At 41.6% G+C, this 26,451-nt stretch overlaps 1 protein-coding gene across 1 annotated transcript in view; it reads right to left on the bottom strand.

Moving 5' to 3' along the window:
• Positions 1–26,451, bottom strand: part of SPAG16 (sperm associated antigen 16) — a 724,599-nt gene that overhangs the window by 640,135 nt on the left and 58,013 nt on the right. The window contains 2 exon segments of the mRNA XM_077830377.1: positions 8,883–8,909; positions 21,047–21,053. Of these exon segments, the coding sequence (XP_077686503.1) occupies positions 8,883–8,909; positions 21,047–21,053 (34 nt within the window).

Below are 26,451 nucleotides of genomic sequence, written 5' to 3'. Positions count from 1 at the left end.
TCTTAGCTTAGGCTGAAGAGCAAACTCATTAATCTCTCTCTCTAAGTGGTCTCCGTGCCACTAGATGGGACAGAACACCACACCCAGGAGGTGTGTGGGTTACACATGCAAGTACAGTAGCTCAAAACCCCACACTCCACATGTATGGAGGGACTGTAACACTACCGCAGCTCATTGGTTGGTATATGTGGCTTGGAGGGTGAGGGCTGGGACCAGCACAGAAGCCGTGAACCCAAACCCTTACTTGAGAAATGGATTTCATTTCCCCAACTGCTCTGCATTCACACAAGTGACATGGTTTTCACCCAGAAGGAATAGCCTTCACACTATGCTAAGCATAGGGACTGCTATCTGTCCTTCTCCCTGTCCCTTCTGTGGGATGTACAAGGTGGTGGGGGCGGGGGGACGACTCCTGCATCCTCTTCCATTCATGCACTGGAGTAAGGAAAAATTTGGTTCTCAGACTTCAGGTTCTGTGTAGTCTTTGTTCAGCTGTGAAGGACAGTAATGCAGCAGAGAAACTGAATTATTCCTGGAATAGCTTACACAGTGGACATATTCACAGCTCTTTTGGAGCTAACTCTCGTCTCACATGCCCACGTAGTTCCACTGAAATCAACGGGACTACTCACCTAAGTTAGGCCAGCAGGACTTGCTTTTTAATTTTTACAGTATCGAAGTTGTGAATGAGTGAACAAGTCAGTAAAAGTCAAGGACTATCCTGAACCTCAGTCCAAACATTCAATAATTCTTTAGGAAGAGTTAGATCGGTTTGGATAAGAAACCCCTTGCCTGATCAAAGGTATTTTTTGCCCATACCTTTTTCCCCATCTTTGTGAAAATCATGCCATATCATTGTGCAATATAGCACGTCTAGCAATCTCCTCGAGGTCAATAAATTGAGTCGCTGTGAGCTCAGAGACAGGATGCTGTCAAGAATTCAGTTCACTATATTCAGTTACAGTCTCCACACTACATAATGATTACCCAATTGTTTTATTACTCCTTGGTATTAGAAATAAGGATATTGTTGTGACTCTTGGATCTCAAATGTGGGCCCACAGGGTTCATGGAAACAGCCATGCTCCAACCCTCCACCTGGCAACCTATCGACAACTGCTTACCTGGGACCAGCAAAGACCAGGCCCAGCATGAAGGAGTCCTAGAGCAGCTGGTTGTCCTGCTGGCCCTATTTAAAAGCCAGCAGCAGGAACAAGAACCTGTCTGAACAACTGGGCCCCGCCCTGCTCCAGATTGTGTGCCTATTGCCCCTCGGCCTGATTTCCTGGCATTCAGACCTGGCTTGTCTCCTGGCATCTGATCCGTGTTTCCTGACCTTCAGTGGGCTCTTTTGGTATCCTGACCAGCCTGACTCTGGTTCCCAACTCATGGTCCTGATCTCCAGTTTATCTCCTGCTTCTGTCCTCCCACTATCCTAGCCCAGCAGACTCGACTCCTGTCTCATGACTGGAGACTCTGGCTCTGACTACAGGGTCTGGCTGCCCATAACCTGGCCCATGCCCATAACCTGGCCATGACAGATATAAGTAAATATGCACATTTAATTGTCATCCCTTGAATAGCAAAATTGTTTCATTCCATATTATAAATATAGGATGCACAGAGTCTATTCTTCTACTGATGCCCTTGGATTTTGGATTTTACACACCTAGCTCCCATTAACATTAATAGGATTTAGGTATATAAATCCCCACCAGAGATGGGAAAATAAACTCTCTAATATTTTATAACTAGTAATCTTCAGTGTGTTGATACTGATTCTTGTTGCCAAGACATCACTCAGTTATTATGGTAGAATATGCTCCAGCATATTCGTCAAATATATAATTACCCTGAATATAGCAAATCACTCCCTTTTGAGATGCAAAACCCTATCAATTTTTCCCCACTGTGTAAATATACACTACAGCTACACAGTTGCGGAAACGTCAATGATTTCAGAGAAAAGACATTCTGAGAACGTGGTTGCAAATTAAATCAGACTTGCGAAATTCCACTTCCAAAGGGAAGAAAATAGTGTTAAAAAATACTATCATCAGTCATTTTGGTAAAACAGACGCAAGTACATTTTATGCTTTGACTTGTACATTTTCAAGACAATTTTGGCATGTTACTCCTGAGGACATTACCTGTCTCATCCTCAAAAAAGGCCTACATTGGAGAAAGCGACTATATTTATGATTAACTATAAAATAAACATTGATGTAAAAATATGCAAACTTATGCAAAATAATTTAATTTTGTAGATTTAAATTTTGCTTAGGGTTCTACCAGACTTCAGTGATATTTTAAATGACAGCAACACATGGTGCATAGCCCATACAATTCAATTAGGTATATTAAAATAGGCAATTTTGATTATACGATAGACTTCTACTTCAGCTTTGTAGAGCACTTTATAAATGTTGCAGTTATGAGCCAGACATTTCATCATTTTTAACATATATTAACTACGAGAGATTATTATGAACTCTTTTTACTGTGCAGAGATCTGCTTAGACCTAATTTTAAAGCCGAACCTGAACTGACTACACCATAACAACTCAAACCTGACACAATCCCGAGTGAGTCAAGACATTTTCAGACCCAGCCCAAATCTTTGTCAGCACCACCACCACCTCATTCTAGGGGCTCAGCCTGGCTGGGGATTTCTGGTCCCCATGCCCACAATCCATCTCTGGCTGCTTCCTGCCTGTGGGGTTGGTGCCCCACTCCTGACAGCCACCACCACCTTGCTGCCCTGTATGTGCTGCAGATTGAGTATGCTGACAAGTCACAGAGACTCTCACTCCGCAGCATATGAAGTACGAGGCAGTCGCAGCTGGCAGGAGTGGGTCATGCAGCCACTGCGCCAACCCGACGGGCAGGAGGAGGTGAACAGGTACTACCCAAACCAAGCCCAAGAATCACAGAAGATTAGGGTCGGAAGAGACCTAAGGGGGTCATCTAGTCCAACCCCCTGCTCAAAGCAGGACCAACCCCAACTAAATCATCCCAACCAGGGCTTTGGGTTGGGTTGTTTTCAGACCAGATCCAACCTGACCCCAACACTTGCAGTCATGTTCCATCAGGTTCTTGTTGAGTTGCAAGGGTCTAATTCTTTGTATATACAACTCTGTATCCTTAACAACTTATCAGCCCTATTTACTTCTTCATTTCCTTGGGATAGCCACATATGTCAACTGACTAGGCAATTTAGGCCCACATTTTCAAACCTGGGTACCTAAAAAGAGGGTCCTAGATCCCTAAGGTGGACATAGGAACTTTATTTCCATTGATTCACTGGCTGTGTCAATCTTTAAAAGGCAGGGTGCCTATCATGCAATAGATTTGTGTGCCTTGAGCAGCATTAGAAGCTCCTGTACGCTCCTGCAGCTACAAGCTTTAATTTTTCCCCTGAAGTAGAGGGTCTGAGTCCACGCAGTCACCACAGCTGGCACTAATTAGCACCCTTGTTGACTCTCTCAGCTGAAATGCCAAGTAGTGAGAGATAAAGAAAACTACCCTGTCATCACATTTGTAAGCTTGGGAAACAACTGAATTGGTCTGAAATCAAAAGGATGAAATTAAATAAAGACAAGTGCGAAGTATAACACTTAGGAAGGAAGATATGAAAATGGGGAATAACTGGCTAGGTGGTAATACTGCTGAAAAGGATCTGGGGGTTAAAGAGGATCACAGACTGAATATGAGTCACCAACGTGATGCAATTGTAAAAACGGCGAATATCATTCTGGGGTATATTAACAAGAGAGTTGTATGTAAGACATGGGAGGTAGTTGTCCCACTCTACTCAACGCTGGAGTACTGTGTCCAATTCTGGGTGCCACACTCTGGAAAAGTTGTGGATAAACTGGAGAGAGTTCAGAAGAGAGCAACAAAAACGATCAAAGGTTTAGAAAACCAGCCCTGTGACGGAAAGTTAAAAAAACGGAACAGGTTTTGTCTTGAGAAAAGAAGACTAAGGGGGACCTGATAATCTTCAAATACATTAAGGGCTGTTTTAAAAAGGCTGATCAATTGCTCTCCATATCCACACAATGGGCTTAATCTGCAGCAAGGGAGATTTAGGTTAGATATCAGGAAAAACTTTCTACCTAAGAATAGTCTCCCCGCCCCGTCCTCGCCATGGCGCCGCGGAGCTCCCATCACACGGGCTCGCACAAGGCGCGCTCCCTGGCCTGCCAATAGAAAGCAAAGCAGCAGTGCCGGAACCTGGACCAGATCCATGGGGACCTGCAGCCGGACATCACGGCCAGGCTGCTGCACCAGGAGCCGGACCCCGACATGCCTGGAAGTGCGCAGCACTACTGCGTGCGATACTTTGTAGATTTGAATAGCATGAAGGAACATTTCAAATCTAAAGTTCACAAAAGAAGACTGAAGCAGCTGAGGGAGGAGCCTTATACCCAGCAGAAGGCAGAGAGAGCAGCTGGGATGAGATCCTACATTCCTCTAAAGAAGATAGAAGTACAGACTCAACCGCTTGTGATGGAGGAATCTGGCTGAATAGGGAGGACCAGAGATTGTGGCAGCTTCAAAAAAAAAAAAAAAGGGTAAGTACTGGACTAGGCTTCCAAGGGAGGTTGTTGAATCCCCATCACTGGAACTTTAAGAACAGGTTAGACAAACCTCTGTCTAGCTATACTTGGCCCTACCTCAGCATGAGTGGGCTGGGCTAGATCAGAGATGGATTAAGGTTTCCTGGGGTCCTGGGCCACAGCATCTGCCGGGGATGGGGTCGGGGGGGGTCGGGGGGTGGAGAGGCGCACTGAGGCTTCTGCTGGAGATGGGTGCAGAGGGGGTAGGGGATCCTTCCCCCGTCCCTCGGCTTCTGATTGGGACTGGGGGGGGGGGAGCACGTGGGGGCTTCCCCCATCCCACAGCTTCTGCCAGGGGACTTCCCCCGCCCAGCCGGTGGCTGGGGCTCTGGGCTTCCGCCGCCCAGCAGCAGAGTTTTTCCAGGGCCCCCCAGGTGGCTGGGGCCCTTGGGCACAGGCCCTGTCTGCCCAGTGGCTAATCCGTCCCTGGGCTAGAAGACCTCTCAAGCTCCTTTCCAGCCCTACATTTCTATGATTCTGTGAACAAGGGTGCACGTGAATAAAAGAGGTCACCTTTTAAAATTTGACCCACAAAGACTGTAATAACTAAAACTACATTGCATTCAAGTGTTTGACAAGTTCACTTTTGTCTCCCATTCTGGTGTACTGTGTTTTGTTGCGGTTTTCCCACAAACGTATGTAATTGTCAAAGTCTACCACTACTTACTACACAGTAGAACCTCAAAGATACAAACACCAGAGTTAGGGACTTATCGGTCAACCGGACACCATGTGGAACTGGAAGTAATCAGGCAGCAGCGGAGACACACACACACCACACAAAAAGCAAATACTTTACTGCCTTGGGGCATTAGCCCTGGGGCTCAGGGCCTCAGCCGGGGGAGGGAGGAGCTGAGGCTGCAGCAGCAGAGTGAGGGGGGTCAGAACTCCTGGCAGAATACTACACTTAGGAAGGAATAATCAATTGCACAAATATAAAATGGGAAATGATTGCCTAGGAAGGAGTCATGAAGAAATGGATCTGAGGGTCATAGTGGATCACAAGCTAAATATGAGTCAACAGTGTAACGCTATTGCAAAAAAAAAATAAATAAAATAAAATAAAAATAAAAGCAAACATCATTCTGGGATGTATTAGCAGGAATGTTGTAAGCAAAACACAAAAAGCAATTCTTCTACTCTACTGAGCACTAATGAGGCCTCAACTGTGTCCAGTTCTGGTTGCCACTTTTCAGGAAAGATGTAGACAAACTGGAGAAAGTCCGGGGGGGGGGGGGGATAAAAGGTCTAGAAAACATGACCTATGAGAGAAGATTGCAAAACTAGGTTTGTTTCATCCAGAGAAGAGAAGATTGAGCGGGGACATTATAACAGGCTTCAAGTATCTAAAAGGTTATTATAAAGAGAAGGGTGATAAATTGTTCAGCTATCCACCGAGGACAGGACAAGAAGCAAGGGACATTTAGACATTAGGAAAAATTTCCTAACTGTCAGGGCAGTTAACACTGGAACAAATTACCTAGGGAGGTTGTGGAATCTCTGTCAATGGAGGTTTTTAACAACAGATTTGACAAACAGCTGTCAGGGTGGTTTAGATAATATTTAGTCCTGTCTCAGTGCAGGGGAGTGGACTAGATGTCCTATTAAGGTACCTTCTAATACTGCATTTCTATTATTTGATTCTATGTATCACTTTACATGTGCCTGTATTAAAATGCATATTGTTTACTTGCCCCCAGTTTACTATGCGATCCAGATAGCTCTGTATCGGTGACCTGTCCTCTTCATCATTTGCCTCTCCACAATCTTTGTGTCATCTGCAAATTTTGTCAGGAATGATTTTATGTTGTCTTCCCAGTCATTGATAAACATTTTAAATAGAGCAGAGCTGATAACCAATCTCTGCAGGGCCCACTCCATGTTGAAACGAACTCAATGATGATTCCACATTTGCAATTCCATTTTGAACCCGATCAGTTTGCCAGCTTTTCATCCCTTCATGTGTGCCGTGTTGATTTTGTATCATTTTAGTTTCTTAATCAAAATATTGTGTGGCACCAAGTCAAATGCCTTACACAGGTCTAAGTACATTACATTAACACTATTACCTCTATCATCCAAACTTGTAATCTCATTCAAAATTGTATAAAGTTAGTTTGGTAAAATCTATTTCCAATAAACTCATGTTGATTGGCATTAATTATATTGCCCATCTTTGATCCTTTATTAATCAATTCCTGGCTCCATTCCTTAGGTGCTTAGGTGTAAAACTCTCAACTTTCAGTCCCACTTGCAGTCGGTCAACTTCAAGTTTACAGTACTGAAGAATGGAATTAATTTTTGCCAGCTTGCTCCTAAATAACACAATTGCAATACCATGTGTTTTTGTAAGATATCATAACTGCAAGTTATTATTCAATTTCTGAACCCATTCTAAGATCTCTAGACAGGAAGATAATTTATTTATGGGGGTTAGAACAGATGGCATGGTGACTTAATGCAAGTTTTACTCTGAAAAATGGCACTGACTTAACTCAATAGATCTGTTTGTATGTATTCAGAATCATACCCCCTGAAATGGGTTAAAGTTTTTATGGCTTTGTATGACTCTTCACCCTTCAAAACCAACATAGTTCTGAGAGGAAGATAGATTCTAGTTGTTCTTCTACAGTCACTTTTAAAAGTAGAACTACACTTTAATACACACTAGCTTTTTCCTCTGCAGATTTTTATTTTTCAAATCCTAACTAAATTACAAGGGTCACCTGAACCTAATCTGCCATGGCTGTTCATCCATATATAAAACACACATAAAATTGGCACAAACCTCATCACACTTTCACTACAAATCTAGAGTAGTTTTATGGTGACCCTAAACACTGGTGAATGCCTAGGTGCTCTGCTCATAGGTTACAAAGGGGTGTCTGTCTGGCAGAAGAACTAGCTGGTGCAGTATTGGATTGGGTGCAACAAGCATGATTATGTTAGGGGTGTAAGGAATGCAGCCAGGACACCCATTGTGCCAAAGCTATTCCCTGGGCCATATAGGGTATGTCTATACTGCACATTAAGCCTAAGTCTGTGGGACCCAGGCTTATGGACTTAGTGTTTCCAAGCCTGCACTTAAATGTTCTCACTGCATCATAAATCTTGGTTTACAACTCCTGGACCCATGTCCCAGAGACCTGCTAACATGCCCATACTGCACTGTGCAGACATTCTGACTCAGATCTGCAGCTTCACCTACATCCACACTGCAAAATGACAGGGCTTGAACCCAAGTGATAGAGGGAGTTGTGTTCTGACTGACCCCGCAAAACAGGGTCCTAGGACCTGGGTCCTGAGTGCTTGCTGACCAAGTTAGACTTATTTGTGTGTGGACGGAAGCAGGCTTGGGCTCAAACGTGAATCAGAACCTAGACTTAGTGTGCAGTGTGTAGACATACCCACCAGTTCCTTAGATGTAACAGCAGCTAGAGTACAAGTTAAGGCAGCCCTCAAAACTGCCCTAATCAGTGCCTGGGGCTGAACAAGCCCCTGACATCACAAGGGTTGGACAGGTTTAAACCACCCCACCTCTGCCCATCTGAGAGCTAGGTACCTTTTAAAGAGTTTGTTCCATTACAGCTTTTGGCTGCTCTTTATGTTTAAAAGAAGGTATCTTGCTCTAGATTTTAAGACCAGAAAAGACCATGATGATCATCTAACCTGACCTCCTGCATAACACAAAACATTTCACCCTCATACAAGATATAGGTTTGAAGGGAATTCAGACAGAATGTGTAAAAAATCAGCAGCAACTGAATCACTGGAATATGCTATTCAATTATAATGAAACACAAAGAGAAGCCCTACCCTTTTCATTGTGCACCTCAGCAGATGCACATGTTCAGTATGAAGCCAAAGTAGCTATGTAAATAACCTTTTCTTAAACCATGGATGAAAAATGTAGAACCAAACCATTCCCAAAATCATGGAATCATAGGCTCGTAGGACTAGAAGGGACCTCAAGAGGTCATCTAGTCCAGTCCCCTGCACTCAAGGCAGGATGAAGTATTATCTAAATCGTTTCTGACAGGTGGTTGTCTAACCTGCTCTTAAAAATCTCCAGAGTCAGAGATTTTACAACCTCCCTATGCAACTTATTCCAGTGCTTAATTACCCTGATCATTAGGAAGTTTTTCCTAATGTCCAACCTAAACTGCCCTTGCTGCAATTTAAGCCCATTGTCCTATCCTCAGAGGTTAACAAGAACAATTTTTCTCCCTCCTCCTAACACCTCTTTATGTATTTGAAAACTGTTATGTTCCCTCTCAGTCTTCTCTTCTCCAGACTAAACAAACCAAATTTTTTCAATCTTCCCTCATAGGTTGTGTTTTCTAGACCATTAATCATTTTTTTGCTCTAATCTGTACTCTCTCCAATTCAAATCACATCTTTCCTGAAATGTGGTAACCAGAACTAGACACAATACTCTGGTTGAGGCCTACTTGGTGAGGAACAGAGCAGAAGAATGTGTCTTGCTTACAACACTTCTGCTAATTCATCCCTGAATTATGTTGTTTTTTTGTTTTTTGCAACAGTGTTACACTGTAGACTCATATTTGGCTTGTAATCCACTATGACCCCCAGATCCCTTTCTGCAGTACTCCTTGTTAGGCAGTCATTTCCCAAATTGTGTGCGCGCAATTGATTGTTCCTTCCTAAGAGTACTTTGCATTTGTCCTCATTGAATTTCATCCTGTTTACTTCAGATCATTTTTCCAGTTTATCCAGATCATTTTAATCCTATCTTCCAAAGCACTTGCAACCCCTCCAAGCTTGGTATCATCCACAAACTTTATAAGTATACTCTCTATCCCATTATCTAAATAATTGATCAAGATATTGAACAGAACTAGACCCAGAACTGACCTCTGCAGCACCGCACTTGATATGCCATTCCAGCTTCACTGTGAACCACTGATAACTACTCTCTGAGAACAGTTTTCCAACCAGTAATGCACCCACCTTATAGTAGCCCCATTTAGACTGTATTTCCCTAATTTGTTTACAAGAAGGTCATATCAGACAGTATCAAAAGCCTTACTAAAGTCAAAATATAGCACATCTACCGCCTTCCCCCATCCACAAGACTTGATACCCTGTCAAAGAATGTTATTAGGTTGATTTGACATAATTTGTTCTTGAAAAATCCACACTGACTGTTACTTATCACTTTATAATCTTATAGGTGTTTGCAAATTGATTGCTTAATTATTTGCTTCATTATCTTTCAGGTACTGAAGTTAAACTGACTTGTCTGTAATTCCCTGGATTGTCCTCATTTCCCTTTTTATTGATTGGCACTATATTTTCCCTTTTCCAGTCCTCTGGAGTCTCTTCAGTTTTCCGTGACTTTTGGAAGATAATCGCTAATGGTTTGGATATCTGCTCTGTCAGCTCCTTGAGTACTAGGATGTATTTCATCAGGTCCTGGTGACTTCAAGACATCTAACTTGTCTAATCAATTTTTAACTTGTCCTTTCCATATTTTAGCTTCTGATCCTCCCTCATATTCACTGGCATTTACTGTGTTAGACATTGAGTCACTGCTAACCTTTTTGATGAAAATTGAAACAAAAAAGTCATTTAGCACTTCTGCCATTTCCACATTTTCTTTTATTGCTTTTCCCCCCTCATTGATTAACAGGCCTATACTGTCCTTGGTCTTCTTCTTGCTTCTAATGTATCTGCAAAATGTTTTCTTACTAACCTTTATGTCTCTAGCTAGTTTAATCTCATTTTGTGTCTTGGCCTAATTTTTCCCTCCATACTTGTTTATATTCATCCTTTGTAATTTGACCTAGTTTCCAGTTTTTTGTAGGACTCATTTGAGTTTCAGATCATTGAAGATCTCCTGGTTAAGCCAGGATGGTCTCTTGCCGTACTTTCTGTCTTTCCTATGCAGTGAGATAGTTTGCTCTTGTGCTCTTAATAATGTCTCTTTGAAAAATTGCCAAGCTCTCTTGAACTGTTTTTCCCCTTACATTTGCTTTCCATGGGATCTTACCTACTAACTCCCTGGGTTTGCTAAAGTCTGACTTCTTGAAATCCATTATCTTTATTGTGCTGTTTTCCCTCCTACGATTCCTTAGCATCATGAACTCTACCATTTCATGATCACTTTTATCCAAACTGCCTTTCACTTTCAAATTCTCAATCAGTTGCTCCCTATTTGTCGAAATCAAATCTAAAACCTCTCCCCTAGTAGCTTTCTCCACCTTCTGAAATAAAAAAATTGTCACTAATATATCCCAAGAAATTGTTGGTTAATCTGCGCCCTGCTGTGTTATCTTTCCTAAAAGATGTTTGCGTAGTTGAAGTCTCCCATTACCACCAAGTCCCGTGCTTTGGATGATTTTGTTAGTTGTTTAAAAAATAGCTTCATCCACCTCTTCCTCCTGGTTAGGTGATCTGTAGTAGACACCTACAGGGTTGGATCACAGAAACCCCCTGGGAGCTGCCACCTGATGTGCCAAGACTACTTCTACTCCTGCTTTCTTGCCCAGTCAGCTTAGGACTTCAGTGCCCTGCTTGGTTAGAGCCAGACCTGCTAGCCTGCTGCAAACCCAGACCCAGGTCTGAACCACGTCTCCTAACAGCTGTAGGCTTAACTGAAAGCAGCTTACAGAAGTGTTCCTATCCTTGACACTCAGATGCCCAACTCCCAATGGGGCCCAAACCCCAAATAAATCCATTTTACCCTATATAAAGTTTATACAGGGTAAACTCATAAATTGTTCACCCTCTGTAACACTGATAGAGCGATATGCACAGCTGTCCCCCCCCCCCAGTATTAATACATACTCTGGGTTAATTAATAAGTTAAAAATGATTTTATTAAATACAGAAAGTAGGATTTGAGTGGTTCCAAGTAGTAACAGACAGAACAAAGTGAATTACCAAGCAAAATAAAATAAAACCCACAAGTCTATGTCTAATAAAATTGAATACAGACAAAACCTCACCAGTTCCAGTAACGTTCCTTTTACAGACTAATCTCCTTTTAGTCCGGGTCCAGCAATCACTCACACCCCCTGTAGTTACTGTCTTTTGTTCCAGTTTCTTTTAGGTATCCTTGGGGATGGAGAGGCTATCTCCTGAGCCAGCTGAAGACAAAATGGAGGGGTCTCCCAGGGGTTTAAATACACTCTCTCTTGTGGGTGGAGACCCCCTCCTCTCTCCTATGCAAAGTCCAGCTACAAAATGGAGTTTCAGAGTCACATAGGCAAGTCACATGTTCCTGCAAGACTGAGTTCCTTACCAGTCAAGCCACATTTCTGGGAAAGCTCAGATGCGGATTGGTGTCTTCAAGTTCTATTGTCTGTTAAGTGCTTCTTGACTGGGCACTTAACTTGCACATTCCTTTCTCAAGAAGCTGACCAAATGCTTCTTACTAAGACTATTTAGAAATCAAACAAATATACAGCCAATATTCATAACTTCAACTACAAAAATGATACAGGCATACAAATAGGAGGAATAGATTCAGTAGATCATAACCTTTACAGAGATATGTTACATGTCATATGTAGCATAAAACATATTCCAGTTATGTCACATATATACATTCATAAGCATATTTCCACAGAACTTTATGGGGTGCACCATCACACCTACCATGACATCACTCTTGTTTTTTAACCCCTTTATCCTTACCCAGAGACTTTCAACATGTCTGTCTCCTATTTCCATCTCAACCTCAGTCCAAGTGTATACATGTTTGATATAAGGCAACACCTCCTCTCTTTTCCCTGTGCATGTTCAAAGTACAGTTTTCACAACCCTATAGTCAGTCAAATCAAAAGAAGTTTTCCCTGGCATTGTTAAAGGCACTTCTCTTCATTGTGGGACTATTAACCAGCCTAATTTAAAGTTTGTCTAGTTAAATAGCTAGTGCTATTTAAATTTATGCCATGCATAGATCAAATGTTACACATACACACTCAGAGTATATATTACATATAAAACATTTAATCTTTCAGGTCTTATCTCTTTTGTAAAGTTTGAGCAAAAACCATTCTGCCATTTTGAAATGGAGACTGAAAAACACTTTCCCATTATTTTTAAAAGGGTTAGATTTTGGCCCTCCATTGAAATAATTGTCACCTATCATCTGATAGCAGCCACAGCATATGAACACTGTGAAGAATGTGGGAATTATCTCTATTAATTTTTGCGGGTGTAATCTATATCTATACTTATCTCTCTGGGTTTGGGTGGTTATTGTATGACTGGCTAAAAGGTAGTCAATATTAAATCCTCAGAAACCCACAAACTCTGGTTGTAGGCAGAATTCAATTTCCTGGAGCTCAAAGGGACAATACCGGCAATCTACTGTGGGAAGAATAACTCCAATACCTCTGGAGAAACACATGAACTTGTTCAGGTTCAGATGCTCTGCTCCAAACCCCAGGAGATCTTCAGGAAGAAGTCTGAGCAAAATGACTTTACAATGATTCACAAGACAACCTGTGACTTTAAGGGGAGAGAGAGTCACTGACTGATAGAGGCTGCAGGAGTGCACTCTATCTCGCCCATCCCAATGCTGTGACTCTATCTAAAATTGGCCCAGAAAAATCAAAGTTTAGGTAAGATAGTATGGATTTCAGCTTTTGTTATTTTAACCCTTGTCAATCAATAAATAAATCACACTTGTTTTGGAAAGCTGTCCTAAGTCACTGCAATTCCATACTCGTCATAAGCTCCCAGACAGAATTCTGCAGCAGGGTCCAAATTCAGTTGGGCTTGGAGAGGTAATACGCTTCTGGGAACAGAAGTGCTGTAATCTGGTGAACCAGTCTAAAAGTGGGCTGAACTGGAAGTTCTGCCTGGAAAGAAGGGCAGGCACAGACTGGTGGCTTGTAAAAGGAGCTCATGGGAGTGAATGAAAGGGAGGCCAAGGTATAGTGCACACTGGGAACAGTAACAACTACATACAAAGTTTCATAGACATAATGGGTTGAATCCTGGCCCCGTTGAAGTCAATGCCAAAACTCCCATTGACTTTAACAGGACCAAGATTTCAACCAATCTGACTACATATACACACAGATATGGCAGCACTTGATTCTGAGGCAGACCTTTTATCAACAAGCAATTACAAGTTTAGAACAAATGTCTCAAGAGACATTAAAAAGCATTTATCTGTATATATGATCCAATGACATCCTCTGAGTAGGTTAATTGAGTTTTAGATTATTTACCATTAATATACCGTGGGAATCTGTCCAGGCACATGAAACTGATTTTGAGAAGGAAAGAAACTTGCTTGTTGGACTTACAGAAGACGAACATACTGGAAAGAGGAGATAAAGGCACTCCTGGGGCCAGGTTCTAATCTCTGGTGCATGGCAAACATTTAAAATAGTTCAGAAATTCTGCTTCTAAACCTCTGCACTCAGGACTACACAGTGCCATCACCAGATCTGCACTGTAGAGCCTGAAATCTGATCTGACATTCAAGAGGCTGACAGCAGCTGCAGCGTTTAGTTGAGGACCACACTGCATGCTACCACCCAGCAAAATGAGTGGTCATCTCCATAACTCTATGGTGTGTCTTGCCAAAAGACATTCAAGCAGCACAAAACACTACAGAACTAATCTAAAGCCACTGAAGTTGGTTCAAAGACTCACATTGGACTTTGGATCAGGCCCTAAAATATATGCCATCAGAAAAAAAAAAAAGGAAGAAGGGAAAAGCTGAGTACAAATCTATTACATTATTGGGCTTTTCAGTCCTAAAGGAGCGTGGTTATTTATTGGCAGTCTAGTTACAAGGTATTCTATTCATGTTATTTTTATCCATTTTTTAAAAGAACAGTTGTATTTTGACTAATAGAATAATAATTATTTTTAGACACTGAATTAATGTAGATTTTTGCGTCTTACAGTTATTTGTATGTTGCAGTAGTGCCCCGAAAATGCCAGATGATATCTAAAAAGAGTCCCTTCTCCAAAGAGTACATAGATAAAGCACGTTTATGCTTATGAGACAGGGATTTTTTTTTAAAAAAAGAGGGTCAAAGACAAAAGCTTCACAGTTTACAAAAGGAGGAGGTATCAGAAACTGCAGGAATTTTCAGAGATCAAAATGATCCTAGTGATTTATAAGCCCAATATTCATCTTCTGTAGCTAAGTGTAACTCTGATCTACATGGGCTGGTGGAAGAACACCACTTTCCTAGGGAAGAGTTTGATCCATGGGAGGCAACAGGACTACCAGTGGCATCTTCACAGGTCCAGGACCCTGCTGACACCATAACCTCCTTTGCCTAATTGAACTTCAGACTTTCTGGTGTGAAGACCTTTCCACTGTTCAACTGGGATCCTCCTTGACCCCTTGGCACCACCAAAGAGCATGGGGAACCCCTGAGCCACAGTGGTTCTATAGCATCAGATGGACTAGGTGCCCTGATGGGAAAGAAGAGGACCAACCATCTGGTGGTAACAACTATGAACAGCTTCTTAATGTTCAATTAAAATACGCTAATTTGAGAGTCCAGGTGACCACCTTAAAATCTGATCAAATATAACTAATATTGGAGGTAACTTCCTTTAAATGGATTGTGTCTTCTTCAGCGTGTATATATGCCAATCAATTTTCATATCCTTATCACAAAAAGAAATGCTATTCTAACTCCTTGACTATCTGTTTTAAAGACATAGCACTAAAAATGATAAAAAAACATACTGACTTCACAGAGCCTCCTGTTTTTTCTAGCAAACATGTATACAGACAGGCAGTGCTAAATATAAACCAAGAAGGAAAGATGATCTTGAGCTTAAGGCATTGCTCTGGAACTCAGGGGAGTTGGATTTAATTCCAGATTTTCCAATCGACTCTCTTTGTGTCCCTGGGCAAGTAATTCAGCCTCCCTGTGTCTCAGTTCCCCATCTGTAAAATGGGGATATTACTGCTTTTCTCCCACCCTTTGTCTGTCTTGTCTATTTACAGTTTAAGTTCTTAAGGGACTCTCTTAAAAATATATCTACAGTACCTTGCACATGTGCCCTGATCTTGGTTTGGGGTGCAATGTATTATCACAATACTGCTACTAATAACAGAAACTGGAATAATCCATAAAAACACAATAAATATGAAAACACAGTATATTTTGTACTTAACAGTCAGGACATCATGTTCCGATAACTTATCATGAAAATTTTGCTGAGAAGAGGAATTCAAAGATACACTTAGATGCCCCATTTGTAGAATGAATGCACTGGGCAAATCAGCTATTAGAAAAAAAACTTGAAAGTGTGTGCTTATTTGATTACAATCCTAAAACGGCACAGTTCCATCAGGGGAATAAAACTGCACACACAAAGAATGCAAGTACAGTCACCTTGTTCATTCTTCATCCGCTGAGACTGTCAAGTCACTGTTCCCTGCAGATAGCTACTTTAATTCTGCACTCAGAATTCTTTGCACATACGCTAGGAGAAATGAAGCATGCATGCACTGGTGGAAACCATGTAACTTTCCAAATTCAGTCTGTAAAACTTGAGACATTTCACAGAAGTAAGCTAAAAATCTTTGTCATTTAATAGCGGGAAAATCATCCTAGGATGATTACCATAACCAAACAGAATTTCACCAGAAAGTAATGAGAACTCTGCTAACGCAAATAATCTGACCAATATTAATCCCTTTTGCTGCAAGAAATTTTGATTTTTTTCTTTCAGATCTGATATTTAAAGTAGCATGTGCACATGGACACTGTAACACTAGCAGAAATAACCCTGCAAATTCAGTGGACTAAGCATATTTAAACTGTCAGTGTTCTAGCACCAATGAAGTACTTAAAAGCTTCTGAGGAGTATGTGGGAAACGCCTATGCTTTCTGCTGCAAGCTATGAATGGATAAAAGAGCTTCCACCTGGTCCTCTCTGGTGACAACTGGGGCTACAACTATCACCCGTTAAAACCTGGAAGTTTGTTGCAGGCTAGAAAGCTGCTGAGTGACTACTGTTGAAAATAGAGAGCTTAGCCAACCAGATGCAAAAGTGAGGCTGGAGAAAGGTCTCCAGGGAAAGTCTCTTTTTGTTCCTTCGACCTAGGCAACACAAAGCTGTACTTGAAACTTGGTATTATGAAAGAAGAAAGAAACTAATAGAAGTGGTATAAGAAAAAGAAATGAGAAAATTATTAATATTGTTTAGAAACAACTAAGTACACATTTTCTCTAGTCAGGATTTGGTAGAAGCTGGGTCAGATATTTGATCTTTCCTGGGCTTTTAAATTTTGTTCTGCACATACCACAAAGTCTATCTAGAAAACCAGGGAAATGAACAAAGTCCCAGGCTTGGCCAATTCTAGAATATTCAAGTCCCACAACTGTGACATCACAGAATTCCAGGATATTTCAACCAAAAACGTAGTTCTTACTTCTCGCAGGCTAAACAAAACTACTCACATAATGTGTACTTTTAGCCAATCTACTATGTGTTTTGTATCTCAGGTTCTCCTTAGTATTCAAATTTCAAACCAGCTACAGACCCTCAAGTGCATAAGCTGGTGCCTGAAAAAACAATGCTGTGTGTCCCCAGCCAGACCTGGAAATCTCATCAGATTCTGAACAAGTATGTCTTTCTATGTCCACAAAAGACCTGATAATCCTTGTTCCTGCTCCCATCCACTAACGTTCTGCTCTACCTCCCAGCTCAGCCTGTCTCCAGCCAGCTGAAAAGGGTTTTGCTTCCTTATTGCTATCTACCGTAGAACTGTTTTAATTCATTCACACATTTCCCACTCTGCAACACCTCCCACCAATCGCTATTCATAGTTTATATACTTCCTCTCTTCCCCATCAGTTTTTTCTCCTATTCATTTGCAACTCCTCACATCCTGCCAACATTATCCAAGGCCTTAAGAAAATAACCACCTCTCTTGACTTCTTTACTTCTGCTGTCATTCATTGTTGTACCCTTGCCCTTGCTTCCTCCATTTCCATACGTGGCAAAAAACTTTCTCTGATAGCTTCCCCAACTCTTCAGAATCTGTCATGGTTCATCCTCTTCTCCAGAATCCTCCTTTAACTATGACACTCTAGCCACAAATCTATTTCTAACCGTCTTCCAGCAGTACTTGGGAAGGTCTCTTTTTCTCTTATCTTCCATAACAACCCACACAGCAATATCCATGACCAATTTAAAATCGGGGTTTCGCTGCCCCTTTATTACGGAAAACATTTTTCTTTTTGTAAGCAATGACCACCTACTCTCTGCTCCTGATAGCACCCCCTCCTTGACTTTAGTAGAGGCTTTAATGCTGTGGACCACTCTATGGTATCTTGCCTTGTCACACATCTAGCTATACAGGATGTAGACATTTTTAGTTTCCTTCTGTCATGTTTCTGCTCTTACCTAACTCTTCTACCGCTGGTGAGGACTCCAGGTTGCAATAATACCCTCATGCATCCCCAAGCGCAAAGTCAGTGTTGATTTGGGGAGGGGGCGGTCTGCTCCTTTTACCATTCAAAAAGCCAATTCTAAATCATAACACTCTCTCCTTACCCTTTCCCCATACACAATACATGCTGCCTTCCTCCCTTCCTCCCAATTCCAAGTTTCTAATGGTTTCGTCACACTTTACTCATCACTCATAATCCCTGTAGTCTCTGCCCCTCTCTCTCTTCCTCCCTTTGTGTTCTCACCCACCTATAGCACATCTGCCAGTGACTGGGAAAAGAGATCACCATTGTCATTTGCTACTGCCCTGTTTCTGTGTAGGTGTTGCTTCCATGTATGATTATTAGTCCATGGGGCCGGACGAGTTGCATCCGAGAGCGCTAAAGGAACTGGCGGCTGTGATTGCAGAGCCATTGGCCATTATCTTTGAAAACTCGTGGAGAACGGGGGAAGTCCCGGATGACTGGAAAAGGCTAATGTAGTGCCAATCTTTAAAAAAGGGAAGGAGGAGGATCCTGGGAACTACAGGCCAGTCAGCCTCACCTCAGTCCCCAGAAAAATCATGAAGCAGGTCCTCAAAGAATCAATCCTGAAGCACTTAGAGGAGAGGAAAGTGATCAGGAACAGTCAGCATGGATTCACCAAGGGAAGGTCATGCCTGACTAATCTGATCGCCTTCTATGATGAGATTACTGGTTCTGTGGATGAAGGGAAAGCAGTGGATGTATTGTATCTTGACTTTAGCAAAGCTTTTGACACTGTCTCCCACAGTATTCTTGTCAGCAAGTTAAAGAAGTACAGGCTGGATGAATGCACTATAAGGTGGGTAGAAAGTTGGCTAGATTGTCGGGCTCAACGGGTAGTGATCAATGGCTCCATGTCTAGTTGGCAGCCGGTGTCAAGTGGAGTGCCCCAGGGGTCGGTCCTGGGGCCAGTTTTGTTCAATATCTTCATAAATGATCTGGAGGATGGTGTGGATTGAACTCGCAGCAAATTTGCAGATGATATTAAACTGGGAGGAGTGGTAGATACGCTGGAGGGCAGGGATAGGATACAGAGGGACCTAGACAAATTGGAGGATTGGGCCAAAAGAAATCTGATGAGGTTCAATAAGGATAAGTGCAGGGTCCTGCACTTAGGACGGAAGAACCCAATGCACAGCTACAGACTAGGGACCGAATGGCTAGGCAGCAGTTCTGCGGAAAAGGACCTAGGGGTGACAGTGGACGAGAAGCTGGATATGAGTCAGCAGTGTGCCCTTCTTCCCAAGAAGGCCAATGGCATTTTGGGATGTATAAGTAGGGGCATAGTGAGCAGATCGAGGGACGTGATCGTCCCCCTCTATTCGACATTGGTGAGGCCTCATCTGGAGTACTGTGTCCAGTTTTGGGCCCCGCACTACAAGAAGGATGTGGATAGATTGGAGAGAGTCCAGCGGAGGGCAACAAAAATGATTAGGGGTCTGGAACACATGACTTATGAGGAGAGGCTGAGGGAACTGGGATGGTTTAGTCTGCAGAAGAGAAGAATGAGGGAGGATTTGATAGCTGCTTTCAACTACCTGAGAGGTGGTTCCAGAGAGGATGGTTCTAGACTATTCTCAGTGGTGGAAGAGGACAGGACAAGGAGTAATGGTCTCAAGTTGCAGTGGGGGAGGTTTAGGTTGGATATTAGGAAAAACTTTTTCACTAGGAGGGTGGTGAAACACTGGAATGTGTTGCCTAGGGAGGTGGTGGAATCTCCTTCCTTAGAAGTTTTTAAGGTCAGGCTTGACAAAGCCCTGGCTGGGATGATTTAATTGGGGATGGGTCCTGCTTCTGAGCAGGGGGTTGGACTAGATGACCTCCTGAGGTCCCTTCCAACCCTGATATTCTATGATTCTATTCCAGGGTTGAACATAGTGGGAACAGCAAGCAGGGAGATCAACTGGTAGGCACCTTCAAAGGGCCTGCTAGCATTATTTGTTCCATCCGCAACAGCAAAGGGAGCTTCCTGGAGTGATGTTGGGAGTGGTTTTGGACCTTTCTCCTCCCTCCTGTGGGTCTTCTACTCAACCCTGTTACAGCTCCTGGTGCTTTTCCCTGCCCCATTGGTCCCAGCAAGTGAATCGGACAGCTGAAGGGAGGACCATGGAGAGTCACTCTTCTGCTTGAGGAAATGGCACCTCTGAAAAATCCCTCTTGGATTTTCAGAAAGAAAAGGAGTACTAGTGGCACCTTAGAGACTAACCAATTTATTTGAGCATAAGACACTCATAGACATGTCTGCCAAGTGCCTAGCACAATGGGGCCCTGATCTTTGATGAGGGTTACTAGGTACTACACTACTGCAAATTAAAAGATAACACTAACATTTACCACACCCAGTCCCCTGCACCTCCTTTATGTCTCTCTACCCCTTACCAGTTTCTTCCCCCAGCCATATACTCCCTCAACCTCTCTCCCCCAAAACCCTGCATGCCAAGACCAGGTATCACAGCTCCATGCCATCCAACCATCCCTGCCCATCCCTGTGTTAACTGTATTTGCAATTGGAAAAGAAAAGAAAAAAAAAAACACAACACAACACAGTTTGGCTACTGTTCCATAATCATTGTTATTTGAATTTTAACACAACACAGATATACCATTTTAAGTCTTCACCGAGCCCTTTATGAATGCGTTTATGTGCTGTCTCCAAGCTGGTGTATCCATACTATACAATGACTTTTTTTTTTTTTTTTTTTTTAAAAAGAGAGAAATGTCAAGGATCAAGCCCGGAAATTTCTTATGTAAGATCACTCTACTGTGTATTGTTATAGCGTGAGAACTACAAAGAAAAGCTAAGCCTCTCTCTTATGCTAAGGGCATGCAAGACACAAAGAGGTATTGCAGCTATATGCTTTATTGCTAACTGATAAAGTTACATTACTTAGTTCTGTTAAACATTTAATAGTATCAGTACATGCTATTTAAGTCTCCCAGTATGTAAGTGGGATGGATTTAGTCCTATTATGAAGGGTGTCACACACATGAAGTATATATATGTGAACAAGTAAGGAATGATGCTCTGACAATATTTTTAAAAATCCAGTAGGTCTGGGATTCCCCCACCCCCACCACTTTTTTTGTTGTTTATTTGTTCTTTTGCTTGTTAACCTGTGAAAATTCCTTACAACTGATTTAAATCACAGCAGACAGTCTCAATTTTTGCCCTATTACTTCAAGAGTAAGATTTGTTTAGGAGTCCTGCAGAAACATTTTGTGGGATTTGTAACGCTTGTTTGCTTTCTATTGTTTGAGTGAGGCATTCCTGCAAAAATACAAGATCCTTGTATGCACAATAAATCACAATTTTGATTGACTGATCTCCTTTAGATGACTTCCAATATGCAGTACTTTATCTGCAGTGCACAGACATTGGTACTAAATGATAAAAAGGAAAACTTCAAAAACAAAGAAATGACAAACTAGACACAAAAAAACATTTTAAATTGAATCTGTCATGCATGAAATAATATCACCCCTACCTGAAGCAGCAGTATTCTATTTTTAGCTAGCATTTTTTTTATAAACAAAATGCTACACCAAGAGACTTTTAAAGGTTGAGGGGTCATTTCTTTTTTAATGCAATGCACGAGTAGAAAGGCCTTACTGTGTTATGGAATGGGGGGGAAATAGAAAGCCGGAGCATGCAAGACAGGAATAAGACTGAATGAAAGAGGAAAATTGCTAAAGCAGCAGCAGGATGAGATATGAAAACACTAGTGAGTATTAAAAATCCCATGGCACTTTCTGCTTAAAAAAATCCCATTAACTTCACTGGGACTACTTGTGATGTACAATGATTTCACTGGAGTAAAACTACCACTATCTGGCCCCGTGTAAATGAGATCATCTGCTGATGGAGCAGGTGATGCATTTTGCAGGTGATTTAAAGACAGTGATGGGGTTTATAAACCACATACTATAGAGGAAGGGGTAAAGGAGCTGCTCTGGGCCACCATACCTCCCATGCATGCACAGACTAGAGGAGGGGCTTGAAGGGGAGCAAAGTGGCTACATGCTGAAGCTCTGCAAAAAGGAGCATGGGGGAGGTCCTGCTGCTGGAGCCCCTAACTACTGGTGGTCTTTGTGACCTTCTGAGTGAAAAGCATTCTGGACATTTGCAAAGTTGAAGATTTCTTTTTTGATTTTTTTTTGTGTTTGTTTGTTTACAAGCCTTTGTTTTTCTTTCTTGCATAGGGAGACCAGTAGGAAGTGATCCACAGAAGCAGCTGCATAGTACTCCAGGGTTGAAGACTCAGCTACTTATCTTTTGGGCCCTGGATTGGACTCCAGTAGAGAAGGTGGGCCCAGGCTCCCCTTCATGCCCTGTGAAGCGGCTGGAGGCAAAATGCCTCTCTCTGATACCAAATACTCAGGACGAGAGACCCCATATCCTAGAGAGGCCCAAGTCCAGGCTTCATCTGGCCAAAGTCCTAAAGCCCCTTGCTGGGCAGCAGTACTAACCTTTCTCTGGACCCTCTATATACCCTTGAAGGGGTGGACACAACTTGTAGCCCAGCTGGAGGGCTAAGCCACAGAAGGGCACAGACTGCTATAGGGCCAGAGGGGCTATCAACAGGGGGCTCCAAGGTAGAAGGCCACTTGTCATGTCCTCGCCCAACTACTAGGTAGAGTCTGGGGGAGCAAACCTCTTCACAGGCACCATCAATTATTTTGGTTCTGTATTTGGGAAAGCCAGATGGATGCATTGGTATCGTATAACTATATATTTTCTACTCCAACAGTAACTACGGAGGATGTTAAAAAACAGCTAATAAAAACAGACATTTTAAAATCAGTACATCAAGACAACTTGCATCCAAGTATTTTTAAAAAGCTGGCTGAGCCAAGGAGCTCTCTGAATTATTAATATTGATTTTCAATAAGTTTTCAAACACTAGTGGAATTCCAGAGAATGGTAAGGCGGCTAATGTTGTGCCAATATTTTAAAAATATCAAGAGGACACTCCAGGTCAGTATAGTCCTGCCATTCAAATAATGGAACAGCTGATACAGGCTCAAATAATATAGAATTAAAGGAGAGTAACATAATTAATGCTAAACATGGGTATGTCAACCTAACTGATTTTTTGGGGGCAGATGGGGGAAGATGTCATGTTTGGCTGATAAAGATAGTCGTGTTCATGTAATACATTGAGACTTCTGTTAGGCACTGTCTAGGTACTACATGGCATTTTGATTAAGGAACTAGAACAATACAGAATCAACATGGCACACATTGAATGGACTAAAAACTGGCTAACTGAAAAGTCTCAAAATGGAAGTGTAAACGGGCTTCTGTGCCTAAATCAACCCCATGGTGCAGAGGTTGGCACGCTCCTCCCCTTATTCAGGGGTTCAGGCAAACTGCAGCTTATTTTAGTCGGGCTTCCAGCTCACCCTTGGAGAAGCTGGTCTGTTCTTTTCCCCTTCCTCCTCCCCCCAACTACTAAGCTTCCTCCTTTTTTCAAATCTACACCCAGCCCTAACAGTCAGTCAATACAGATGCACCTGGAGAAGGGCTAACGTAGACTCTGACTGCAAGTGAACTGCTTCCAGATCAGAATGGGGATTATATAACATCACAACCATATACAATACTGTGTGTATATATTTATACAGACACTTAAAACTGCTTAAGCAAAAACTACTTGTTTTTAAAAGATACAGCCAACATCTCAATGGATCATAGCTGCAATGGTTAGGGGAATAATCTGGTTATTAATTCATAAGCTATTTGGAGTGTAACCTTAGCATTTTCTTTCATTTAACACCTCCAGTATATTCTACCCAAAGCAATTAAGACTTTATTTTTTACTCCCAGAAGTCAAGTATACAATGTAAACAACACAGAATAGGATGAATAGCAGAGCTAATACCATGTTTACGACCAGGATGCTTGTGGTATATTAGAGAGATTCAACATTTACACTTAGGCTTCATGAAAAATGAATTTCATTTTTCTTAAGGAGATGTTTGCATATGCAAAAGCTTTGTTTAAATATTGGGGGAAAAGATTTAAGAGTGAAAATCTATGATTCAACACAGAATTGTTAATTTCAAATATAAATACTACACTAAATGAGCACCTGAGCCCCTTCCTCCAGACTTTAGGCTTTTGAGTGCTTATTTTACATTTCAATCACATTTCTGTAAATTGAAAGGGATCCAGTATTATGCATGAATAATTAAAACTGAACTACATTAAAATGGAAAAATAGAAAAACAATTAGTATTGCGAACTATGGTCTCATTCAATTTACATCAATTTTTCATTTTGGTAAGTATACAGTACTGTAGCATGCATACTCTTTCTTTTTAACCATATCCCTGACCACTAATGTAGAACAACTACAGAATTCTGTATTTAGAATGGTTTCAGAGTAGCAGCCGTGTTAGTCGATCAGCAAAAAGAACAGGAGTACTTGTGGCACCTTAGAGACTAAAATTTATTTGAGCATAAGCTTTCGTGCGCTACAGCCCACTTCATCGCATGCACAGAATGGAACATATAGTAAGAAGATATTTATACATACAGAGAACATAAAAAGGTGGAAGTACCCATACCAAGTGTAAGAGGCTAATTAAGAGGAGCTATTATCAGCAGGGGAAAAAAAAAAACAAACTTTTCAAGTGATAATCAAGAGGGCCCATTTTGGACAGTTGACACAAAAGGTATTAAGAATGTTCATTTTGGAAGAATATTACTTTAAAAATATATCCTGGGTGATTATTCTTCCTGTTCAAATACATTTTTCCTTTTCAACATTTTGATATAATTGTGTATGGATCACAAAGTCAAGCATTATTTGTATTATAGTGGCACTTAGATACACCAGTCAAGATCAGGACCCATTGTGCTATCCAACTGTTTATATGACACACTTGAATTGTGATGAAATGCATCACTGTAGACTAAAATTTATTCTGCAAAAATCTTAAATAAAAAAAGAACTTAAGGTTGAAATTATGTTTTATTGGAATTCATGTAACACCTCTGAAAATTAATTTTCTTTCCAAAATTCTATACCTTTCAAAATAATGCAACCGTTAACAGGTCTGGAAATGAGCAGTGAATAGATTCAGCAAGTTTTCCTCTGCCATATAATTTTTCATCATTGACTTACACTGACCTCAAATATATAATCAAAGATCAAGACATGCATACAAACATCAGTGCATATATTGTGCCGCAAAGTGAATAAGGCAAACCTGTGTGTCAGATTTTTTGATTTTTTTTTTATTTATTATTTTTTGTGGCTCCTAAGGGTCCCAGGAGAGGGGCTCTCTCCTCCAAACCTTGTGTGGTGCACTAAATAGTACATTCCTGCAATTTTTAGTCTTTTTGCTTTCCTTTAAAGATAACAAAAACTGAAGTTTAAGGGGGAGGGCTCCAATGTAGCCATTCTGGCTATATTCATGATACATGGAAGTTACCTGGTAAAAAAGGCAGCACGGTTCCAATGTGCAGCTTTGGTTGCTAAAAAAATGGATCCTGAAAAAATAGAAAAGTCGATCTCCACCAAATATTGATGCCTGGCTCAATGATATTGTTGACCTTGCAACTAGCAAATGACTGGCATTCCACAGAAGGAGAATGCCCAAAAAATTCAAAGCAATTTTTGATGTCTTTTTAGAGGTCTAAGCTTAAAGTAGATAACCATAAAGATAGATATGTCACTTTCCCTCCCCTCCCTTTATCCTAACCCTCTTTACTTACTTTGTGTACTATGATGAATCTGGTATTTTGATATATTTGTTGTATTTGGCAAAATTAATAAAACATAAATATGAAAAAACAAAAACCTTAGAAAAATCTCAGGAAACTATGTTGAAAGAACATTCAAACTGGAAAAAAAATTGTGCTGGCACTCTCTCTTTTGCTGCCTTTTCATGTTAGCATGTAAATATTATCGGTAGAAAGTTTAGATATTTATCTAATTATTTTAAAACATAGAATTCTGCCAAGCCTGCTTATGAGGCTGTACGTGAATGACCACACGCGAGAGAGAGCGCGTGCGCCCATATACAATTGGACCCCATGAAGGGGGTTGGACTCACCACTTGAGCACCTACTTGTGGTTAGACATGATGTAGCAGCGCTCTCCCCATCTGGTGCCCCCAGCCCATGACTACCCTTCACATGATCGAGTGGTCTGCCTCTTCGCATGACTTGGCCTTCAGGCCAGGGCACAATTTAGTCCACACCTTCTGGGGTAACAAAGTCCGACATAAAACAGTAATGTCCTTAGAAAATGGTCTTCGGCCCCATCTCTGGGACTCATGGTCCTCACACCCTTTTCTCAGTGCCTTCGCCCCCTTCCCAAGGACCAGGATTCTCAGGTGGTCTACACTGTAACTGGGAGCAAGCCTCTCAGCCCAAATAG

This window comes from Eretmochelys imbricata, chromosome 11, assembly GCF_965152235.1.
Source record: "Eretmochelys imbricata isolate rEreImb1 chromosome 11, rEreImb1.hap1, whole genome shotgun sequence".
In the NCBI taxonomy this organism is placed as follows: Eukaryota; Metazoa; Chordata; order Testudines; family Cheloniidae; genus Eretmochelys; species Eretmochelys imbricata.
The sequence above is the reverse complement of the archived record's forward strand: the minus strand, read 5'-3'. Positions and strand labels throughout refer to the sequence as shown.